The 18,804-nt window shown below is 50.4% G+C and overlaps 1 protein-coding gene across 1 annotated transcript in view; it reads left to right on the top strand.

Moving 5' to 3' along the window:
- Positions 1-267: 267 nt before the first annotated feature.
- sppl3 (signal peptide peptidase 3) overlaps positions 268-18,804 on the top strand; it is a 19,789-nt gene continuing 1,252 nt past the window's right edge. Inside the window, exons 1-11 of the mRNA XM_070851082.1 lie at positions 268-655; positions 12,125-12,202; positions 13,185-13,276; positions 13,364-13,483; positions 13,680-13,758; positions 14,687-14,799; positions 15,510-15,616; positions 16,069-16,232; positions 16,318-16,508; positions 16,597-16,706; positions 17,218-18,804. The exon at positions 17,218-18,804 is cut by the window's right edge and continues 1,252 nt beyond it. Of these exons, the coding sequence (XP_070707183.1) occupies positions 630-655; positions 12,125-12,202; positions 13,185-13,276; positions 13,364-13,483; positions 13,680-13,758; positions 14,687-14,799; positions 15,510-15,616; positions 16,069-16,232; positions 16,318-16,508; positions 16,597-16,706; positions 17,218-17,289 (1,152 nt within the window). The 5' untranslated portion in view covers positions 268-629 and the 3' untranslated portion in view covers positions 17,290-18,804. The remainder of the gene's footprint in view (positions 656-12,124; positions 12,203-13,184; positions 13,277-13,363; positions 13,484-13,679; positions 13,759-14,686; positions 14,800-15,509; positions 15,617-16,068; positions 16,233-16,317; positions 16,509-16,596; positions 16,707-17,217) is intronic.

Here is an 18,804-nt window from a genome sequence, read left to right as displayed (position 1 = left end):
TGGAGCGTTCACCTGATGCTGAGGCTGCTTGGAGATGCTCCGTGGCTGGAGGTGTGCTGACGGGCTGCATCTCTGCCAGCTGGGGGGTGGGGGTGCGACGAGCTGGGGGGGGGCACCATCGGAGTGCACAAAGCGCTTCAGTGCGCGTCCTACTTGTGAGGCTCTACAGCAGGGCGACTGTGCGCGCTCCCGAGGCTCTCGCCATAGAAAACAAAGCTGAACGTCTTCCATAACAGCCAGGGGTGCAGACCGGAGGAATATCCCGACTTATCCGGCACGCATCGGGCTGAATATGGATCTACGGCGGCTGTAGCACCGTTGGAGACCGAGCCTGCTTGGCTGGGGTGACGGCAGGACATCAGCGAAACCGACGAAAATAACATCAGTGTGTTTTTTTCTCGGGGTGCTTTGTCTTGTCCACCTAACGATAGCAAACCATCATTCCCATTTCTATCGCAACACATCCAGCTAGTGAGCACTAGCTGCCGCCGGGATGTATCACCATGTTGTCACCTAAAAGAAGCTGCTAGGACGCGGGATCTTGAAGGATAAGCAGAAAACCTAACGGGTTGTCACCGGGACCTGAATCTGTGTGAGCCACCGTCGCGGAGCCCACTGTTTTCGGCGCTATGGCGGAGCAGGGCTACTCATCTTGGTGAGTGCGCACAGGCGGCGCTGCTACCGATTAGCTGCAGCTAGCCAGCGTTAGCCGCTGCTAGCGCCAAGCCTGGTTGATGTGGGTCACCAAACCCGTGAATCTCACTCCTGACAGTCCACGGAGGCGCCTGGCTTTTCACGCAGACGCCTCCAGGTGCATTTATGACCGTCTGGAGAGCAAAATGTCCCTCATGCCGATGTTTTTCCTGCAGCTCCGATGTCGCTAACGGCTAGCTGGAGCTGGCTGGTTAGCTAGCAGCGGCTAATCAGCTGCCCCAGCTGATGCTGTGCTAACGCTAGCCACCTCCAACGGTGCTATTGTGAGCGGATGCTAGCGAGCTAACGGCTCACTGGGCTAGCCTGAATGACTCTTTAGCTCATTATCAGCGCCTGCTTTCTGAAAACTGTGATTGTGCACAATAAGCACTGCGCTGCGTGACAGTGTCGAGTTCAGTGGACGTTAGCTGTGTCGACTAATTAGCGTTAGCTGGTCAGATGTTAGCATTCGTCGTCGACCCGCTGCACACAATAACAAAGGTTCTGCCGTAGAGCTAAGCTAAGCTAGCTGGCTAAGCTAGCTGGCATCGCAGTCATGTCCCTAAATGCCAGTTGAAGGGTGAGCCAGGCACCCAGACACACGGCGGGCTGTCACCGGGGCAGGTGCGGGGCAGTGAGGCGGGGGCAGGCCAGGCTGGAGCTGTGGGTGAGTTTAGGTGCTTGGTGGAGGGAGGGTGGGGGGGCAGGTAACACAGACTGAGGGGATGTGGGCACTCAGGTGATGTCCCCCTGAATGAAAATGACCTGACTTCAGTGGAGGCCTGCTCATTAATGTGGGCTCTTATTTGTGGTGTGTGTGATGGGTCCACACCAGCAGCTGACCCCCTCCCGCAGGGCCCAGGTCCTCAGTCTGGGTCCTCTGGCTCTTAGTTAATGTCAGAAGTTTAGTGATGCTCTTTTTTCCAGGAAGTGTCCGTTTCCTGCTGTTGGGATGTTTGACTCCTTCTCGGTGTCACCAGACCGACTCTGGGTTTATATTCAGACTAACGGCTGCACCCGTGGGGGCATTTTACAGGAGTGTGTTGATGAGAAGTCTTTGGTCTGATCCTTCATCAGACACTTTACATTTATCAGCGGTTTATTCTTCATCTAATTACTCTGGCAGATCGATGCACAGTTCAGTTTTTGTCCTTATATTTGCTGTAAGGTGTGTGTGGGGGCTGTAATGTAATTTTTACCATCCATGTCCAGCATGAAGGATGCAGCAGTGTTCAATTCAAACTGACAGGCAGTGTTTTGGAAAATCCCATCGATCTGTACTTTATATTTTCTCCTGTAGTGTTCCACTTCTTTTGAATTATTTTTCCTGTGGGTCGAAGTTTCTGAGGAGGTCACTAGGAAAGAGTCGGCAGGTGACGGCCTCGCACAAACATCGTATTGTAAATGTGAAACTGGTGAATCCGCTCGTAGCCAAGAACAGGTGATGAAGATCAGTGTTTCTGTTTGTCCTGCATCGAGTACCGAATTAACCAGATCTGCCTGAAACCCAAAGCAGAGTTTACACCAAACATGCAGCGTCTCAGAGGGACGACCACACAGACGGGTTAATAGGTTAGCGAGGAGTCGTCTCTCTCCTTTAACCTGGCTAGATCACCATGGTAACTGATGCTGCACACCTGACCTGCTCCGGAGGAGTTTCAGAGTTTTAATTCGGCCACACAATTCCCCACGATACTGTCTCTGAGCCCTTTATTAGCTACACCTGTTCACCTGCTTGTTAACCAGCTCGTGGTTGCCGGTGCAGGACGGGCTGCTGTGTGTTTCAGAAGCTGCTGACCTGCTGAGATTTTACCACAACCATCTGTGGAGTTCAGATACAGTCTGAAAGCAGCCGCTCTGGGGGAGAACATTTCTTTTTGGGGGCAAAGGTCAGAGGAGAATGTCCAGCCTGGTCTGAGCGACAGTAACTCCAACAACCACCAATAACCAGTCGGTCCACCCAGAGGTCTGTGGCCGGCCAGCACGGTGAGGCAGAGGGGCCACCACGTCCTCTTCATCAGTAGCCTGATGACGGTGAGTGTAGACCTTCGGCTGAGGGAACACGTTGGATATTTGAACCTCCTGAGCCGTACGTTGTTCATGTCACACAGCGAAGCAGTCAGGTAAACTGTAGCATCACGTCGCCATGGTAACAGACGGCATTGAGCTGCTGATGCAGAGATTAATATTAACACACGCGTTCGTCAGCAGGTCATCGTCACTCTGACAGGACGATGAAGGCTCAGCAGCTGCAGATCTCTGAGGATCAGGTTTCTCTCCTGATCAGTCTATTGATGATTATCACAGATATGAAGCAATCAATGAAGATAATTTGATTTGGCCACAGCGTAAGGTGATGTCCACCTGTCCTTCATCATGGGACAGAGTCGGACCTGAAGGCTGCTGTCGAGCAGGCGGCTCGACATCTATCCGTTTGGGGAGAAGTTGACTCAACCCCCCCCCCAGAGCCTGAAGAGAACCTGGTTAACAAAGACGGTTGATAACCACCGTTCTCTCTGACTGGGGCTTTAGGGTGTTTGTGCCATAGGCGGGCATTTTTAAAGTCTCTCTTTGTGAGCAGAGACTCGCTAACTGCTGCTGCTGCTTGCAGCTTTTGCCGGCTTGCATAAAAGAAAACAACCAGCCTGCACCTTCCAGCAGCTTCTTGTACGGAAGCTGTAGCTCCAGTGTTTGTGCGAAGCAAGGCTGAACGTGTCTCGGGCCGTTCTTTGTATGGGGCACGCTGCCGTTCGCTTAGGGTCGATCTTTCCTTCTAAACTGTCTTAAAATGTTGAAGTTTTCCTTTTAACTCGCGCAGCCTGTCCAAACGTGGCGTAAATGTGCAGGTTAGCAGAAAAGCATGAAGGACAGCGACCATCGGTGGAGCATCACAGGCCTGCATGTCACTGCGGAGCCTCGGAGGGAGACAAAGGTTGAAGCTAAGTCAAAGCTGAGGGTTTTCTTTGTAGCCAACCTGGTGGCTCAGGTGTGATGTCCCTCTGTGAGGGGCAGAGACTCTGACAGCCAATCAGGTGAAGATATCTGCATGTTTTTACACACAGTGTTACAGCAGTGTCACATGACTGGTTGCTTCTTATTTTCTTAACGTATGTCCTTGACCTGAAGTGCTGAGTGTGTGTGTGTGTGTGTGGGGGAGCAGCAGAACAGAGCTGAGGCCGAACCTGTTCAGATGACATCATGATCACATCCACATGTGTGAAGGAAAACACCTGAAGTGCTGCGTGGAGGCGTCTGGTAGAGAAGTGTTGCTGCACCTGTCTGATTACCTGTACAGTCACATCCATCTCTACGTCACCTGGTCAGTGCTTCTACACCAGAGAGGCCACAGTTAGTAGACGCTCTGCTGTGTCTTTGGGGTTTGAAATGTGCCCAGATAGTTTGAAATCAGCAGACCTAAATCACTGTTACTCTGGGGGGCGGGGTGGGGGGGGCAGCTAGATTAACTCCAGACTACTCACTACTTGAGCCCTTGAGAACACCCCCACGCTCCCGTTACCTTGAAAGCAGAAATACGCACACCCATGCAGCTGTGACTCGCCAGCTCTGCTTTATGAGCTTTTAACAAAACAATCAAGAGTGTGGACACTAAATCCATCCCAGCGAACAACCACAGTGATAAACACAATGATTTACCGCATTGGGGGTGTTTGACTAAAGCTGGCGTTAGACACACACCCCTCAATGACCGTGTGAGTACAGGCGTGCAGCAGAGTTCAGCCTGGAGCTCACCGACGGCCTGAGTCCACCTCTCAGGGCGTCTTGTTGAGACGTGTCCAGTCGTAGCCTGAAGTCACGTTGAGCAGCCTTCACTTCCTAACCGTCCACTGGGGGCTTTGTGTTACCACACTGGCACATTGAGGGAGTCGTCGAGGGAGTCGTCTTGTGCGACTTTCTCTTCCTTAGTTTCAGGTCTACGTTGTGGTGAATGTCTGAACTGAACTGAACTGTTCAGCCGTCAGCCGACAGTGAAAGTGTTGCTTCCTGATCGCTCACAGTGGAGCGGAGCTCGGTAACAGTCACTGTAAACTGCTGTGTGCCACTCTTTTTTGTATCTCTGCACTTGGTGCCATCTAGTGAAAGCTTTAATCAGCTAGCCAGGAGTGAAAGAAGAAATGTAATCATAAGCTGCTGTTTTGTGCCTCCATTTGCAGTCCCAGGGATGGACATGGAAACCATCAGCCTTCATTCTGTGTAGTTCTCTTTCCTAACGTGTGCTGTAGCTGCTGTAGTCCTGTATCAGTTCAGTATCTGGTCCACTCTGATACTGTCTGATATGGCTGAAGGGAGGGGGCGTGAAGGTAAATGTGAGGTGTGCAGGATCTTTAAACCTCTGTTTTTAAGCGTCACTGTAACGTGTGTGATGTAAGTGTGTCATTCAAACACACCTGGTGTGTCTGGTGGACGGACCTCCTGCCTTGTATCGATGCTGATGGTCACTTTAAACACGAGTGAAGCAGCAGACAAACGCGTCGCCTCGGTTCGTGACCCCGCTCTCAATCCTGGCTTGATCAGATAAAAACGAAACTAAAGGGGGGGGTGTGATGATATAGCGAAACCACTGTTAAAACCACCGCACCACCTGCCATGTGGAGTCTGCAGTGTGAGCTCAGCGTCGACCACATCTGTCGGACTGAAAGTGAGTGTTTCTGTGTGCAGTGTTTCCCCACACACACACACACAAGCTGTAACCAGCAGCATTGTGGTGTTTCAGTGTGCTGAATGACCTGCTCGGTAAAGCTGGTTGTTTTGGCTCTAGTGCTCCACCGTGGAGGATCCCTGTGTACGCGTCCACATGTGACCAAGCTGATGTTCAGTCACTCCAAGTGATCCGTAGATTTCTGAGTGTCACAATCTAAGACGTCATCACTTACTGAGGCTACCTGCTGAACTCATCAGCTGGTTTTTACTGGCCTGGAGTCGTGCGGCTCAGCTGTTGATCATATTTTCAGTCTTCTGTCCTGGTTACTGGCCCGCGGACTGAAGAGGAGGTTATTAGCTACGGGGTTGGTGTATGGGAACATTTACAGAGATTTCTTTAGTGTTTTTGTTTTTAAAAGAGTCGATCCAGTTATTACCTCAGACCACACCAGCCTGTAGCGACCTGCTGTGATGTGCTCCAACAGTTTCTGAGATTAGAACCATTATTGATCAATCTGTGGGTCACTTTCTTGTTGTTGAATGTCGATCAGTGTTTCCTGAAGCCAAAAGTGACCTCAAACCAAAGATCATCAGGAAAGACACCAGAAAAAAATCACATTTATGAAGCTCAAATCAGACAAATTTGAAAAATGATCATCTTTAAAAAATAGCTGGTGATCAATACCTTCTAGTATCAAATAATCACGCAGAAACATTACTGATGATGGTGCATACTGACAACATCCACAGTAGTAGTCTGAAAGTCTCTCTTTCTCCTCCTTTGGTCTCTTTAAATTCTTAATTATTTATGAATAACAGAAAAGAAAAAGCAAACATAGTTATTAAGATCTAATCCCAGATCCTCTCACTGAGGATGTCCTCAGTCTGATCTAATACAGGCTCAGCCTCTGCAGACACTGATCAACAAATCGTTCACAAAGTAGGTGAAATGTTGACCTGCACATTTAAAATAAGCCTGTTTATCTACTTAACAGTAATATCTAGAGTCATGAAGCCTTTGACTTAAAGGAGAACTCCCCTGTTTCCTCATCCTGGTGTCTGAGTGACTGGTAGGTAGTAAAAGTGTTGGAACTGGTCCAGTAGATCACCTCAGCCAGCAGACACCAAACGGGCTGCAATGGCTGCAACGTGATCCTTTGGGACAACTGCACCTGATCACAGTAGGTCCACTAAAAGAGCTTGTTTGATCCACTGTATTACGGACTGTGTGTTACAGACACGTCTGCCACCGCTCTCTTCCACAGTTTACTGAAGCACCTGCTGCTTGTGTCCTACAGAGAAGAACCACTGAATTGTTCTGATTAGTCCTCAGAACCTAAAAGCCCAACTGGTGTGAATAAGGAGAGCCAGCCTTCCAATACATCCTTCCTGTTTGTGCGCAGAGAAACGTCACAGAATAATTAGATGTGGGCTCTCTGTAGGTGTGACCATCAGCTAGTTTGGATCTGTCTTCTCCTTCCTAGTGTGTGAACTGCTGCTGCCTGCAGGGCTTCCTTGTGACTCTTAGCTGAGGCGTGGACCTTGTAATTGTAACATCACAGATAAACCCAACCCAGCACCTCGCACGCCTTCTACGTCAATCTTTTCTGTCTATTTCTGCGCTGATCTCTTATCAACACTCCCTCAAACAAAGAGAAAAGCCACAGGAGGGCGTAAACACACACCAGAGCAGCAGTGCAGGGGAGGTGTGCTTATTTTCATGGAGGCAAAAAAAGGTCACTGTTGCTCACAAATTACATTCTAGCTCCTGAAGGATGTAACCCACTACATCCATAATTGGATGAGAAAGTGGAGGCCGATAAATGTTAATTCCCAACTGGAGGTGCAGCCCAGTCTGTAAGATGGAGGAAATGCTAAATCCAGGTGCCGGAGGCTCTCACCGGTCCCGCCTGTGGATGTGGAGCATCTTAGCGTTAGCGGCAGGCTTCGCAGTGGCCCAGTGACCTGGCCCTTAGTGGTCAAGTCATGCATGCGACTGGCTTGACGGAGGACGGTATTGGAATTGTGTTATTGAAAACCGAGTCTGTCAGCGAACAAGGCCGTCTTATGGCTCTTTGGGCCGCCGTCCAGCCCTCAACAGTCCGGGATTGTATTTTGTTTTTAAATGTTCCATTCATCTATCTCACCCATGTTCTCCAGGCTTCTGTGCGCAGAATTCAGACGAAGCAGTTCGATAGCAGAATATGAATGAGGCCTGTGGCAGATTAAACTGGCTGTCTATCTGCTCGGCCTGTCGACAGTGAAGAAGTGACATCATTAGTGAGGCGTCTGTGTGCACAAGAACAAGGTCATTTTCTTAAGCACTGTCTTAATGCTCGAGGTCAAGCTGCAGGCAGGACATTTAACCCGTTTGGGTTAAAACCTACAAAAAGGAAACCCTCGGCTGAATAGGGTGTCATGTGTGGCCCGGCTATAGAGTGAGACATCCTCATCGGAGGTCAAGTGTAGCGGGGCCTTTGTAATTTGATGTATGTGTAAAGATGATGCCTGCTGTGTTTCTCAGTCATCACGCAGAGGCCTGGATTGGACAAGCAAGACCGAGGCAAAGCTACATGATGCAGTATTGTCCCGGTGTCCTGTTTCCACACTGAACTACATGTTACCCCCCCCCCCCAGTCCCCTCCCAGACACCCTGTAGTCGCTCCCGTGCTACTGAACGAGTGAAGGAGACGGGGGTTCTTGCTGCTCTTCCCCCTCAGCATCACAATGAAAACTGTGGACTCTTGTGTCACACACCCACCAGAATGAAAAATGATGTGGGGCTCTGAGTTTTTATGCGAGGGCCGTTCTCTGTGTCAGGACCTGGAAGAAAACTAGTAACGCAGCTCAGAGATCCTCTGGACGGAGGCCGGACGGCCGCTCTGCGTGCCAGCAGGCCCACTGAGAGCTGATTATAGCAGCCGAGCCTGATGCTCCTTCACAGGAGACAGAAGAGCTTCTTTAGTTCGTGACATGATCGTGTTTGTGACGTCATCCCGCAAAGATGTCGGTGCTTTTTGGATGCAGTGTGTGTGCTGCAGAGGAAAACCGTTCCTATCCTCGGTGTGTTGCCTCGCTGAACCCCACGAGGGGTTTGGTTTCTGGCTCTGGCTGTGGGAGAGTGGGAGACATTTCTGCTTTCAAAAAGATGAAGCACAGCTCACTTAATCAAACTTTGATTATAAAACGGCCGGCCAGTAGTGGGAGAAATATCAGAAACAGAAACGCTTACAGATGTTGGTTCTACTCGCTGGTGTTTTGTGCTTTTGTCTATGGTGCAACTCACATCCTGTTCAGCTTCGCCCGGTCAGAGCTGGCAGGACTGAACTTGTCACTAATGTGGTTTTCCTGTGTGGAGCATCTGTCATCATCACTTGTTAGACTTTCTCTCTGCCTCTTTGTCCCTTCTGTTTAGCAAAGCTGGCTCTCTTGTGTTCTCAGTGTAATAAACACTCTACAGAGGACGGAGCATTCGGCACAGCAGCGCTCACCAACGCCGCAGACGATGCTAAACTCTGCTGGCCGATTCTGACAGCAGTTCTACTTCAGCTATTTCACAAATGTTATACAGTTGGAACGCGTGGAGGCGGTAGCGGTGACAGTCTGGTCACGTCTTCGGTGTTCGCTCTGCCGCTCCTGGTTGCTCATCACCATCATGTTAATTGATCTGATGTGCGTGCATGCTGATGTCATGCCGATAGTTAGTAGATCATTTTAAGACACAGAGGAAACTAAAGGGAGCTGATGAAGAGCAGCTGTGATGCCCCCGCAGGTAGAGCAGCAGTGGTGATGATGATGATGATTTTTGGGGGTCTCTGGTATTGTTTCCTTTCTAACTCCAGCCTGCATTCCTGAGCCGCGGCCCAGGAGTGAGAGAGGAGACAGACGGGTCAGGACCGGGGTCAGACCTGCACCTCTGAGCACAAAGCTGGCCTTGTGTGGGCCCCAGAGAAAGGCCTGCATTATGAGGTTAGACGTCAGGTCTTCGCCGCGTCAAGGCCCCTAGTCACTGATATGGGAACACGGTGGTGCTCAGACGCAACAACGGTCTGCAAATACGAGCCTGATTCCACATTTGTCTGTAAACCAGCGAGACGACTCCACACTGAAACTTTAGGATTAGATCGACGTGTAATCTTACAACCTCTTGTTTTACAGAGCCAAGAAAATCTGTCTGTTTGACTGATTAACGGACTAAAACAGGAGCTGGATAAATCGTGTTTTTAAGCCACATCACTAAGAACTGAGATGCCAGCCGTCTCCAATCTAAAGCGTGCGCGGGTGTTTTCTTCTTTTAAACAGAAACCCAGCTGGGGACTTCATCACCATGTCCTTCATGAGCTCCTTTTTATTTGGTCTAGTCTGTCTCAGATGACGGTAACATGTGCGCTTCCTGCACACAGGATTTAGGTCAAGAGGAATTTAATTCACTTTGTCTTTTTTTCCGTGTTGCTGCAGACTGCTATGCTGTGTTTGGTAATGTCATGTTTGTTTGCACCGTGTAGAAAAGACATCCTCAGCTCCTCCATCCAAAAAAAAAAAGACTAGACGCTGTACAAGAGAGGCAACAGAAGACAAATGAAACCACCAACTGAAGAAGTAGAAACACAAAACTAAAACTCTCTGAGTGGTGGGTCACATGCTCCCAAACTGTATCAGAGAGTAGAGACCCGGCCTCTGCTGTGACAGACCCCCCCTGCCTCTGCAGGCCGTTTCCAGTGAGTGTATGGATCACATTTGCCTTATTGATCCTCGTAATCGATAGCTTGTTTTTCCCCAGGGCTTTTTTATAAATGCAACAAAATTTGCAATTCCTATTTCCCTGTGGTGGTGTCTGACTTTGTTCCCTGTGGTGGTGTCTGACTTTGCTGCTCTCTCAGGTGCCGACGAGGCTCCGAACATGTTCAGCTGTGTGTGGTGACTGGAATGTTTTCACGTCAGTTAGATGGTCCCTGAAAAGGATTTTACTGGTTCCACCGACACACAGAGCTCTCACTGGATGCTCCGCTCCGTTAGCAAGCACTCACTGTTGTATATCTACTGTGGTTCTGCAGCCTGATGTAGCGTTCGCTGCACCCCCCATATCGGCCTTGGATCCTGATGGATCCTGGCGGGTCCTGGCGGGTCCTGGCGGGTCCTGATGGATCCTGATGGATCCTGATGGGTCCTGATGTATATTTCCTGTCTGTCGGTCTCTTTGGAGGGCGACATGTGATGTGTGTGTCTGCAGAGATTCAAAGTGGTGACTGCTGATAAGACCCATGTGCGCCTAGTGGGGGGGGGCAGCCTTTGATTACAGTGACACTCTGGTTTGTTCGTCCGTATTGATTTATAGATTCAAGTCTGGTAGGAGAACCACCTTTATTCCAAAGGAAACGGATACTTTAACACTTCCAAGCTTAATTTCCCTCCCTGCTGCTGGAGCTGGTTTTAGTTCTTTGACGTCTGTCCTGTCTGTTGTGTCTGTCCTCTGTCCTGTCTGTCCTCTGTCCTGTCTGTCCTGTCTGTCTTCTGTCCTCTGTCCTGTCTGTCTTCTGTCCTGTCTGTCCTCTGTCCTGTCTGTCCTCTGTCCTCTGTCTTCTGTCCTGTCTGTCCTCTGTCCTGTCTGTCCTGTCTGTCTTCTGTCCTCTGTCCTGTCTGTCCTCTGTCCTGTCTGTCTTCTGTCCTCTCTGTCTTCTGTCCTGTCTGTCCTCTGTCCTGTCTGTCCTGTCTGTCCTGTCTGTCTTCTGTCCTGTCTGTCCTGTCTGTCCTGTCTGTCTTCTGTCCTGTCTGTCCTCTGTCCTGTCTGTCCTGTCTGTCCTGTCTGTCCTGTCTGTCCTCTGTCCTCTGTCCTCTGTCCTGTCTGTCCTGTCTGTCCTCTGTCCTGTCTGTCCTGTCTGTCCTGTCTGTCTTCTGTCCTGTCTGTCCTCTGTCCTGTCTGTCCTGTCTGTCCTGTCTGTCCTGTCTGTCCTGTCTGTCCTCTGTCCTGTCTGTCCTCTGTCCTGTCTGTCCTCTGTCCTCTGTCCTGTCTGTCCTGTCTGTCCTCTGTCCTGTCTGTCCTGTCTGTCCTGTCTGTCCTGTCTGTCCTCTGTCCTGTCTGTCCTCTGTCCTGTCTGTCCTCTGTCCTGTCTGTCCTGTCTGTCCTCTGTCCTGTCTGTCCTCTGTCCTGTCTGTCCTGTCTGTCCTGTCTGTCCTGTCTGTCCTGTCTGTCCTGTCTGTCCTGTCTGTCCTCAGAAGTCTTCCTGCTGGTGGACGTTCAGGTTGTGTGTCAGACACAGTCAGTAATCAGACAGCAGTAATACAGAGGTAGAATAGAAAGAGAGGACTTGGTCTGACAGATCACAGGAAGTCTCAGCACCTCAGATCAACACCAGATGTATTTTCTCTCACTTCAGCCTGTAAGCAGGCAGCAGGACGGTCAAAAATAAACCCGCTGTGTTCTTCGGGGGGGGGGGGGGGGGGGGCAGGTCGGCGTCAGTTGACTGGCTTCAGTTGGACAGACGGGAGCAGGATGATGAACAGGAGCCTTCAGCTGGTGTCATTGTGCATTTTAAGGCGGATTTACTTTGCTGCTCTTCGTGTGATGTTTGGTGGCGACAACTAGTGTTCAGTACGAAGCAAACGGTACAAAGTCATCAGTTAATCAGCGTAATGTCGGTGTGAAGACAGTTGTTATGGAAACTGTGGTTTAGAAGCTGAAACAATGTGCGTCTGTCTTCAGAGCCCCAGACGGTCGGATGTCTTCACCAGTGTGATTTCATGTGTCTCACATGTTCCTCTCCCTCCTCCTCAGGGCGTACTCCCTAGTTGACTCCAGCCAGGTGTCCACCTTCCTCATCTCCATCCTTCTCATCGTCTATGGCAGCTTCAGGTGAGTGTCTCCGCATAAATGATCACTTCAGCCGTCAGCACGTCCTGTTTGCCACATGAGGATGACCGTCTGAAATAGCAGTAGGCTCAGACGCAGGCCGTGCAGCAGAACGGTGTCTGTTCACCGTGCTGTGGATGCACGGAGGCGTTCCTCAGGGCTCAGTCCAGTTAAAACCTTCATCTCCTGCTTACTGTGAGTGAAGAACACTTGTTGCAGCAGCGTCAGACCGTATCTGGGGAACCCCTGGCCTAATGTGAGCGGTTAGTGCACTGAACGGACCTTCAGTCCTGTTTAATGCTGTTGTGATTGATCGAGCTGCATCAGGACAAAACAGATCAGCTTCAGAGGAGCGGGAGGGCTGTATTCAGAGGTTCTGCTCATCCCTCTGTTTCTGGATTAAGATGCACAATCGATCAGGTGTCTAAATATGTAGCTAGTGGTGCTAACGATGCTGTGTGTCTTCAGATATAAAGAGGTGGGGGGGGCTCCATCATCCAGGTCACCTATCATGGAGCAGAAAGACACCAGAATAAAACACGTGTGGCACATTATGGTCATTACAGTTGTTATTGAAAGTCATGACTGACCAGATCAAGCTGCACTCAGCTACTTCCTGTTGGGGGGAGGCCTGATGCTGTCGGGGGATAAAATCAGATTCAGTTTCTGCAGCAGTTCTTCCGACTGTTCAGAACAGAAATGGGAATATTTAGTGGGCTGATATAAGTGAGATACATGTTCACAGACCTCCTGCTCTCTGCAGCCTTCACACTCTGTCAGCAATGACAAGGAAAGGTGTGTGTTAGTTATTAGTTAAGTTAAGTTAGTTAGTTAGTTATTCAAACTTCCCCAAAGACAAAATTGAGCTTCCATCATCCTCTGGGGATATGTACCTGTGTAAGAGTGGTCACCGTTCAGCAGCCTGATCCACTGACTGTCTCATATGAAGCTGTCCTGCTCTCTGACCCCCCCCCCTCCACTGCAGGTCATTAAACATGGATTGTGAGAACCAGGAGAAGGATAAGGATGGTAACCCCACGACAACGGGGGCGTTCAACAACAGCAACACAAACAACAGTGAGTCTGAAGAGCACAGGCTGCGGCCCTCTTGTTTCTGCTGCCTCTGAATCCTTCTGGCTTTGACGCTTGTGTATTTCCGTGCAGGTATTCAGACTATAGACTCCACACAGGCCCTGTTCCTGCCCATAGGAGCCTCCGTGTCCCTGCTAGTCATGTTCTTCTTCTTTGACTCGGTACAGGTGGTCTTCACCATCTGCACTGCAGGTAAGTGCTGCCCGCCAGCATGACACAAAGCTGCAAAATTACTGTAATTCAGCTTTTGTGTTTCTGTTCAGTGGTCACACAGTGGGGGGGGGCTCCTACCTGTGTTGATTACTGGAACAGTGAAGAGCGACTGGAAGAGGTCCAGTCCAGGTGAACCAGGTCTCCACTCACTGCTCTGCTCTCTTCTTCTCCTCAGTTCTTGCAACAATTGCATTTGCATTCCTCTTGTTGCCAATGTGCCAGTACCTGACCAGACCCTGCTCCCCGCAGAACAAGTAAGGAAACCCTGTGGATTCTGCCTTTAAATCCTGTCTTTTCCAAACATCCACAAAGCTCTATCACTGAGCATATTCCTGCTTCATCAGCTTCTTCTCGGTTCAGCCACAAACTGTCTTTGAGTACCACTGAGATGTACTTTGTTATTTGGCTGAACTAGCCCTTTACCATGTGCCGTTTCACTCACTGCATACAAATCATCTTTAATGGCCTCTGGGCTCAGGTGGACCTCTCAGTCAGCAGCAGGAGTCACCAACTCCTCAGTGGTTCCACCAAAGCTGTGTCTGCTCTACGGTGACCCAAACCCTCCTGCTCGCTGTTATCCAGGCTGCATATCCATCATTTCAGACGAACATCCAGAGGACGCTTTTATTTACATGTAGTAAATGTGTCTCTGATGGCCAGATCACAAGTCGGATCCCAGTTTTCTCAGCCTGTGTGCGGAAATAGTTTCTGCATGTTATCTGGAAAGTTGGAGCAGTAACAGCTATACCCAGAAACCAGTCAAACACATTTTTGTGAATTAGCAGCGAGACAAATGTTTTATTGTGTCCCTGCGCTCTGACTCTCTGACCAGGCTCTTCTGAAATACCTCAGCCTGTACGTGTCTTCTCAGGAATGATGATGATGATGATGATGATGATGATAAATTTATTTGTATTGTATTGCATTTATTAACAGAGTTTACAAAGTGCTTTGACAGACAAAGTCTGGAGTCTTTATGTAACAGCAGAGTGAGTCCAAACAAAAGTAAGGAAAAGATGAAGGCAGGAGGAAAGAGACGAAGCTGATGGAGCAGATAAAACACATTAAAGACTTCAAATATAAATAAACCCAAATAAAAGAGTGAAAGTGTTCAAACCAAAAGGATGAGCAGTGAGTCAGTGCTGCTGTGTGATTCGCTGAGCATCTCGTGTCGTCTTGCAGGATTTCCTTTGGCTGCTGTGGCCGTTTCACCCTGGCTGAGCTGCTGTCCTTCTCCCTCTCCGTTCTGCTGGTGCTCATCTGGGTGCTGACCGGACACTGGCTCCTCATGGACGGTACGCCCTGATGTGGAAAGTCATTAAGAAGAGTTATTAGCTGAACGTGTCCCCTTTAATGGTGCTGCATGTCGTTACCTCAAGGTTCCTTAATTGTCCAACTCCGGTTGGTTAGTTGTTGGTTAGTTGTTGCTAAATCTGACGCTCCGGACAAACGTGAGTCTCCATCGTCCCCTGGGGAAGGAGGAACTCGACATGACTCGTACTAAATGATGTTTTCAGCTCCGTTATTTTCAGGCCGTCTCTGCAGGGAGCTACATGCTAACAGGAAGAACCCGGTCCTGTTCGCCTCTATAGAAAACACCACTGGCATTTAAGCCAAGTGGACCTGATCAAAGTTGGTGTCTTAGTGAAGCAGCGACACGGCAGAGAGAAGTGTGTGGGTGGGAGCGCCTTACGTTTATTTGACCCAGCTGAAACACATTACTGGCAGGCGACCCTGGTTCCTTCTTCCTCAGCAATAAAACACTTCCACAGGTCGTCATTCTGACTGTTCCTGCGCTGGAACCAGTGAAGTAATGTTGGTGTTTTCCTGTCGCTGCTCCGTCTGGTTAGAACAACACGCTGGTGTCAGACCAGCCGTTACCAACCAGCTGCTGGTGCACGAGGGCACAGGCGGAGAAACTTCATGAGAACAGTCCGAGTAATTAATGAGGCCTGTGTGATTAATGCTGTTTAAATAAACTCTTCCTGTCCCCCCCCCCCTGCAGCTTTAGCCATGGGCCTGTGTGTCGCCATGATCGCCTTCGTGCGGCTCCCCAGTCTGAAGGTGTCCTGCCTGCTGCTGTCAGGGCTGCTCATCTACGATGTGTTCTGGGTAAGACATGCCTCCACCCGAACCTCCACCCGAACCTCCACAAACTAGATGGTTACTGTTACTAGCAGTGACTAGTGATGGGGGGTGTCTGAGGCAGGTTAAACTGTCTGTAATGAACGTGGAGAGGTTGATGTGAGTGGGACGGCGGCTCAGAGGGACCTCTTTCAGTCACATGACTCGTCTGCTGCCGTCACTCCTCCGAACGGGTCCAGTGGTCACATGATCAGAAAAACTAGAGCTGTTTCACAAAGAAATGTCAGATTAAAGCGGAGCAAGAAAAACTCCAGTTCCACCAGAACCAATCAGAGGAGAGAAAGAGCCACTGCTGCTCTGAAACTGTTCCAGTTTCTCTCAGCGCCACCGAACACCCGCCCAGCCTTATTCCACACACACACACACACACACACTCTGTCTCTGTGCTGAAGCCTCATTGGTTGAATGGTCCTGTGCAGGTGTTCTTCTCGGCCTACATCTTCAACAGTAACGTGATGGTCAAAGTCGCCACCCAACCTGCTGAGAACCCCATCGACGTCCTGTCCAGGAAGCTCCACCTGGGGCCGGGGATGGGCCGCGACGTGCCCCGCCTCTCCTTACCTGGCAAACTGGTCTTTCCCAGGTAGGTCAGGTGTAATCACGGATGGGGGGGGGGTGTACTTCAGACCGTGTTTCTGAACGTGTTTCTGCTTGTTTGCGGCCTGCAGTTCCACAGGAAGTCACTTCTCCATGTTGGGAATCGGAGACATCGTGATGCCGGGGCTGCTGCTGTGCTTCGTCCTGCGCTACGACAACTACAAGAAGCAAGCGAACGGGGAAGTCCCCGGGCCTGGGAACATGTCGGGACGCATGCAGCGCGTCTCCTATTTCCACTGCACTCTGATCGGATACTTTGTGGGTAAGAGAGCAGGCGCTGGATGGACGTGATGTCAGGGGTCACTCTGAGGGTCCTAGTTGTAGTGCTGACGGTGCGACTGTGCCCGCAGGTCTGCTGACTGCCACCGTGGCCTCCAGGATCCATCGTGCTGCTCAGCCCGCTCTGCTCTACCTGGTGCCCTTCACCCTGCTGCCTCTGCTCACCATGGCCTACCTGAAGGTGCGCTGACGAGGGACGCCGACGCTCTTAGTCACGACCCAAACAAGCTCAGAGTGTCTGAATGTTAGAACGACAGAATAAAGTGGAGCTTTATTCACACGTTGTGTCTGCTCGTGGTGACGCACCCTGACTCCACTCATGTAATGAAGTGAACCTGAACTGTCAGACAGGTTAGCTGTTCTCCAGGCGGTAGAGCCTGTGGTCGGCTGATCATCGCTGACCTTCAGTCTGAAGGGAGTGGAGCTAGAATGAGTGTTTACAGGAGCGGAGCAGGTCAAGAGGCCGTCAGAGCTTCAATAGGAAGTGGAGCAGAGGTTGTTTCAGCTGAAACGTTTGGTCTGAGACTCACTGTGTGTGTGTGTGTGTGTGTGTGTGTGTGTGTGTGTGTGTGTGTGTGTGTGTGTGTGTGTGTGTGTGTGTGTGTGTGTGTGTGTGTGTGTGTGTGTGTGTGTGTGTGTGTGTGTGTGTGTGTGTGTGTGTGTGTGTGTGTGTGTGTTGGGGGGGTCCACAGGGGGATTTGCGGCGCATGTGGTCCGAGCCCTTCCACGCCAAGACCAGCAGCTCCCGCTTCCTGGAGGTATGATGCAGCCGGGGACGAAGGCTCAGCGCGGGGAGGACTGCGGATCCTCGGCCTCAGCCAGAGGGACGGAGAGAGGGCGCGCTCACAGTGAGGCCGTGTCGTCATCACGTGTTCATGCTTTCCGCCGATCTTCAGTGACACCCTCAGAAGGACACCCGTGTGTGGATCACAACGCCCCAACACGACTCATCTCTGCTCCCCACATCCTCATCTCCGCTTCCTCTCTTCTGTTTGTTTCCTCCTCATTACAGCACATCCTGCCTGTACTGCTTTTGTTCCGCCCCCCTCCCTCTCCGTTTTCCTTTCTCCCTCCTCTGTGGTTGGTCTCGTTGCCCCCCCCCCTCCCGTGGCGCTCCATCCGTCAGGCCTCTCTGCGTTCTCTTCCTTTCTCTGCCTCTTTCATTTTCTCTGCATCTCTGTTTGTTGCCGGCTCAGATGAACTGGAGGGCCTGCCCCCCCCCTTTTTGTGGACTGTGGGTTGTGAGACATGGCTGGGGTTTATATCTATTTTTTTAGCATTGTTGTGGTCATTATTGTTATTAATATTATTATTCTGGAACCATGGAGACAAACGGAGACGAGGCGGAGCGGCTCAGGACGGCGCTCAGGAGCGGCGACACAGTAAAGGAGAAGAGTCTTCCCCTCCGCCCCCCTCACCCCCCCCAGCTTCCTCATCTGTCCCACCATCATCCCACCACAGTGGCTTCTTCCCAGCACTCCTCTGACGCCCCCCCTCCTCCTCTCTGTCCATCTGCTGTCCCCCCTCCCTCACAGATAACTATGTATTTTATTTAGAAAAGTTTTATTCTTGGCATATACAGAAATGATGCATTATAAATTGTTGGGCTGCCCCCGGCGTTTGGGGGGGGCCGCTCCTATTTGTATATATGTGTATTTGCGGTATCTTGAGTTGGTGTTTGTGTCGGGGAGCGAACTGGGCGGGAAACTGACGGAAGTTTGTCACACAGCTGATGGATTTTTGGGGGGAAAACAAACGTCTGCATCAGCGGCTGGTTGGTTTCCTGCTCGTGTGTGTGTGTATGTTAGAGTGTGTGTGGTAGAGTGTGTGTGTGTGTCTGTGTGTGTGTGTGTGTGTGTGTGTGTGTGTGTGTGGTAGAGTGTGTGTGTGTGTGTCTGTGTGTTAGAGTGTGTCTGTGTGTTAGTGTGTGTGTGTGTTAGAGTGTGTGTGTGTCTGTGTGTTAGTGTGTGTGTGTGTTAGAGTGTGTGTGTGTGTCTGTGTGTGTCTGTGTGTTAGTGTGTGTGTGTGTGAGTGAACGGGTGTTTTACTCTGTTTTAATTTGAAATCATGTTAAACGGTGACAGTAGTCAGGTCTCTGAGCTGAGTGTGAGGGATCAAACACACACACACACACACTCTTACACACACACACACTCTTACACACACACTCTCACACACACACACACTCTCACACACACACTCCCACACACACACACACATTCTCACACACACACACACACACTCTTACACACACACACACACACACACTCTTACACTCA

Source organism: Pempheris klunzingeri, chromosome 19 (genome assembly GCF_042242105.1).
Source record: "Pempheris klunzingeri isolate RE-2024b chromosome 19, fPemKlu1.hap1, whole genome shotgun sequence".
Classification (NCBI taxonomy): domain Eukaryota; kingdom Metazoa; phylum Chordata; class Actinopteri; order Acropomatiformes; family Pempheridae; genus Pempheris; species Pempheris klunzingeri.
Note: the sequence above shows the minus strand (reverse complement) of the source record. Positions and strands in the feature narration are given on the sequence as shown.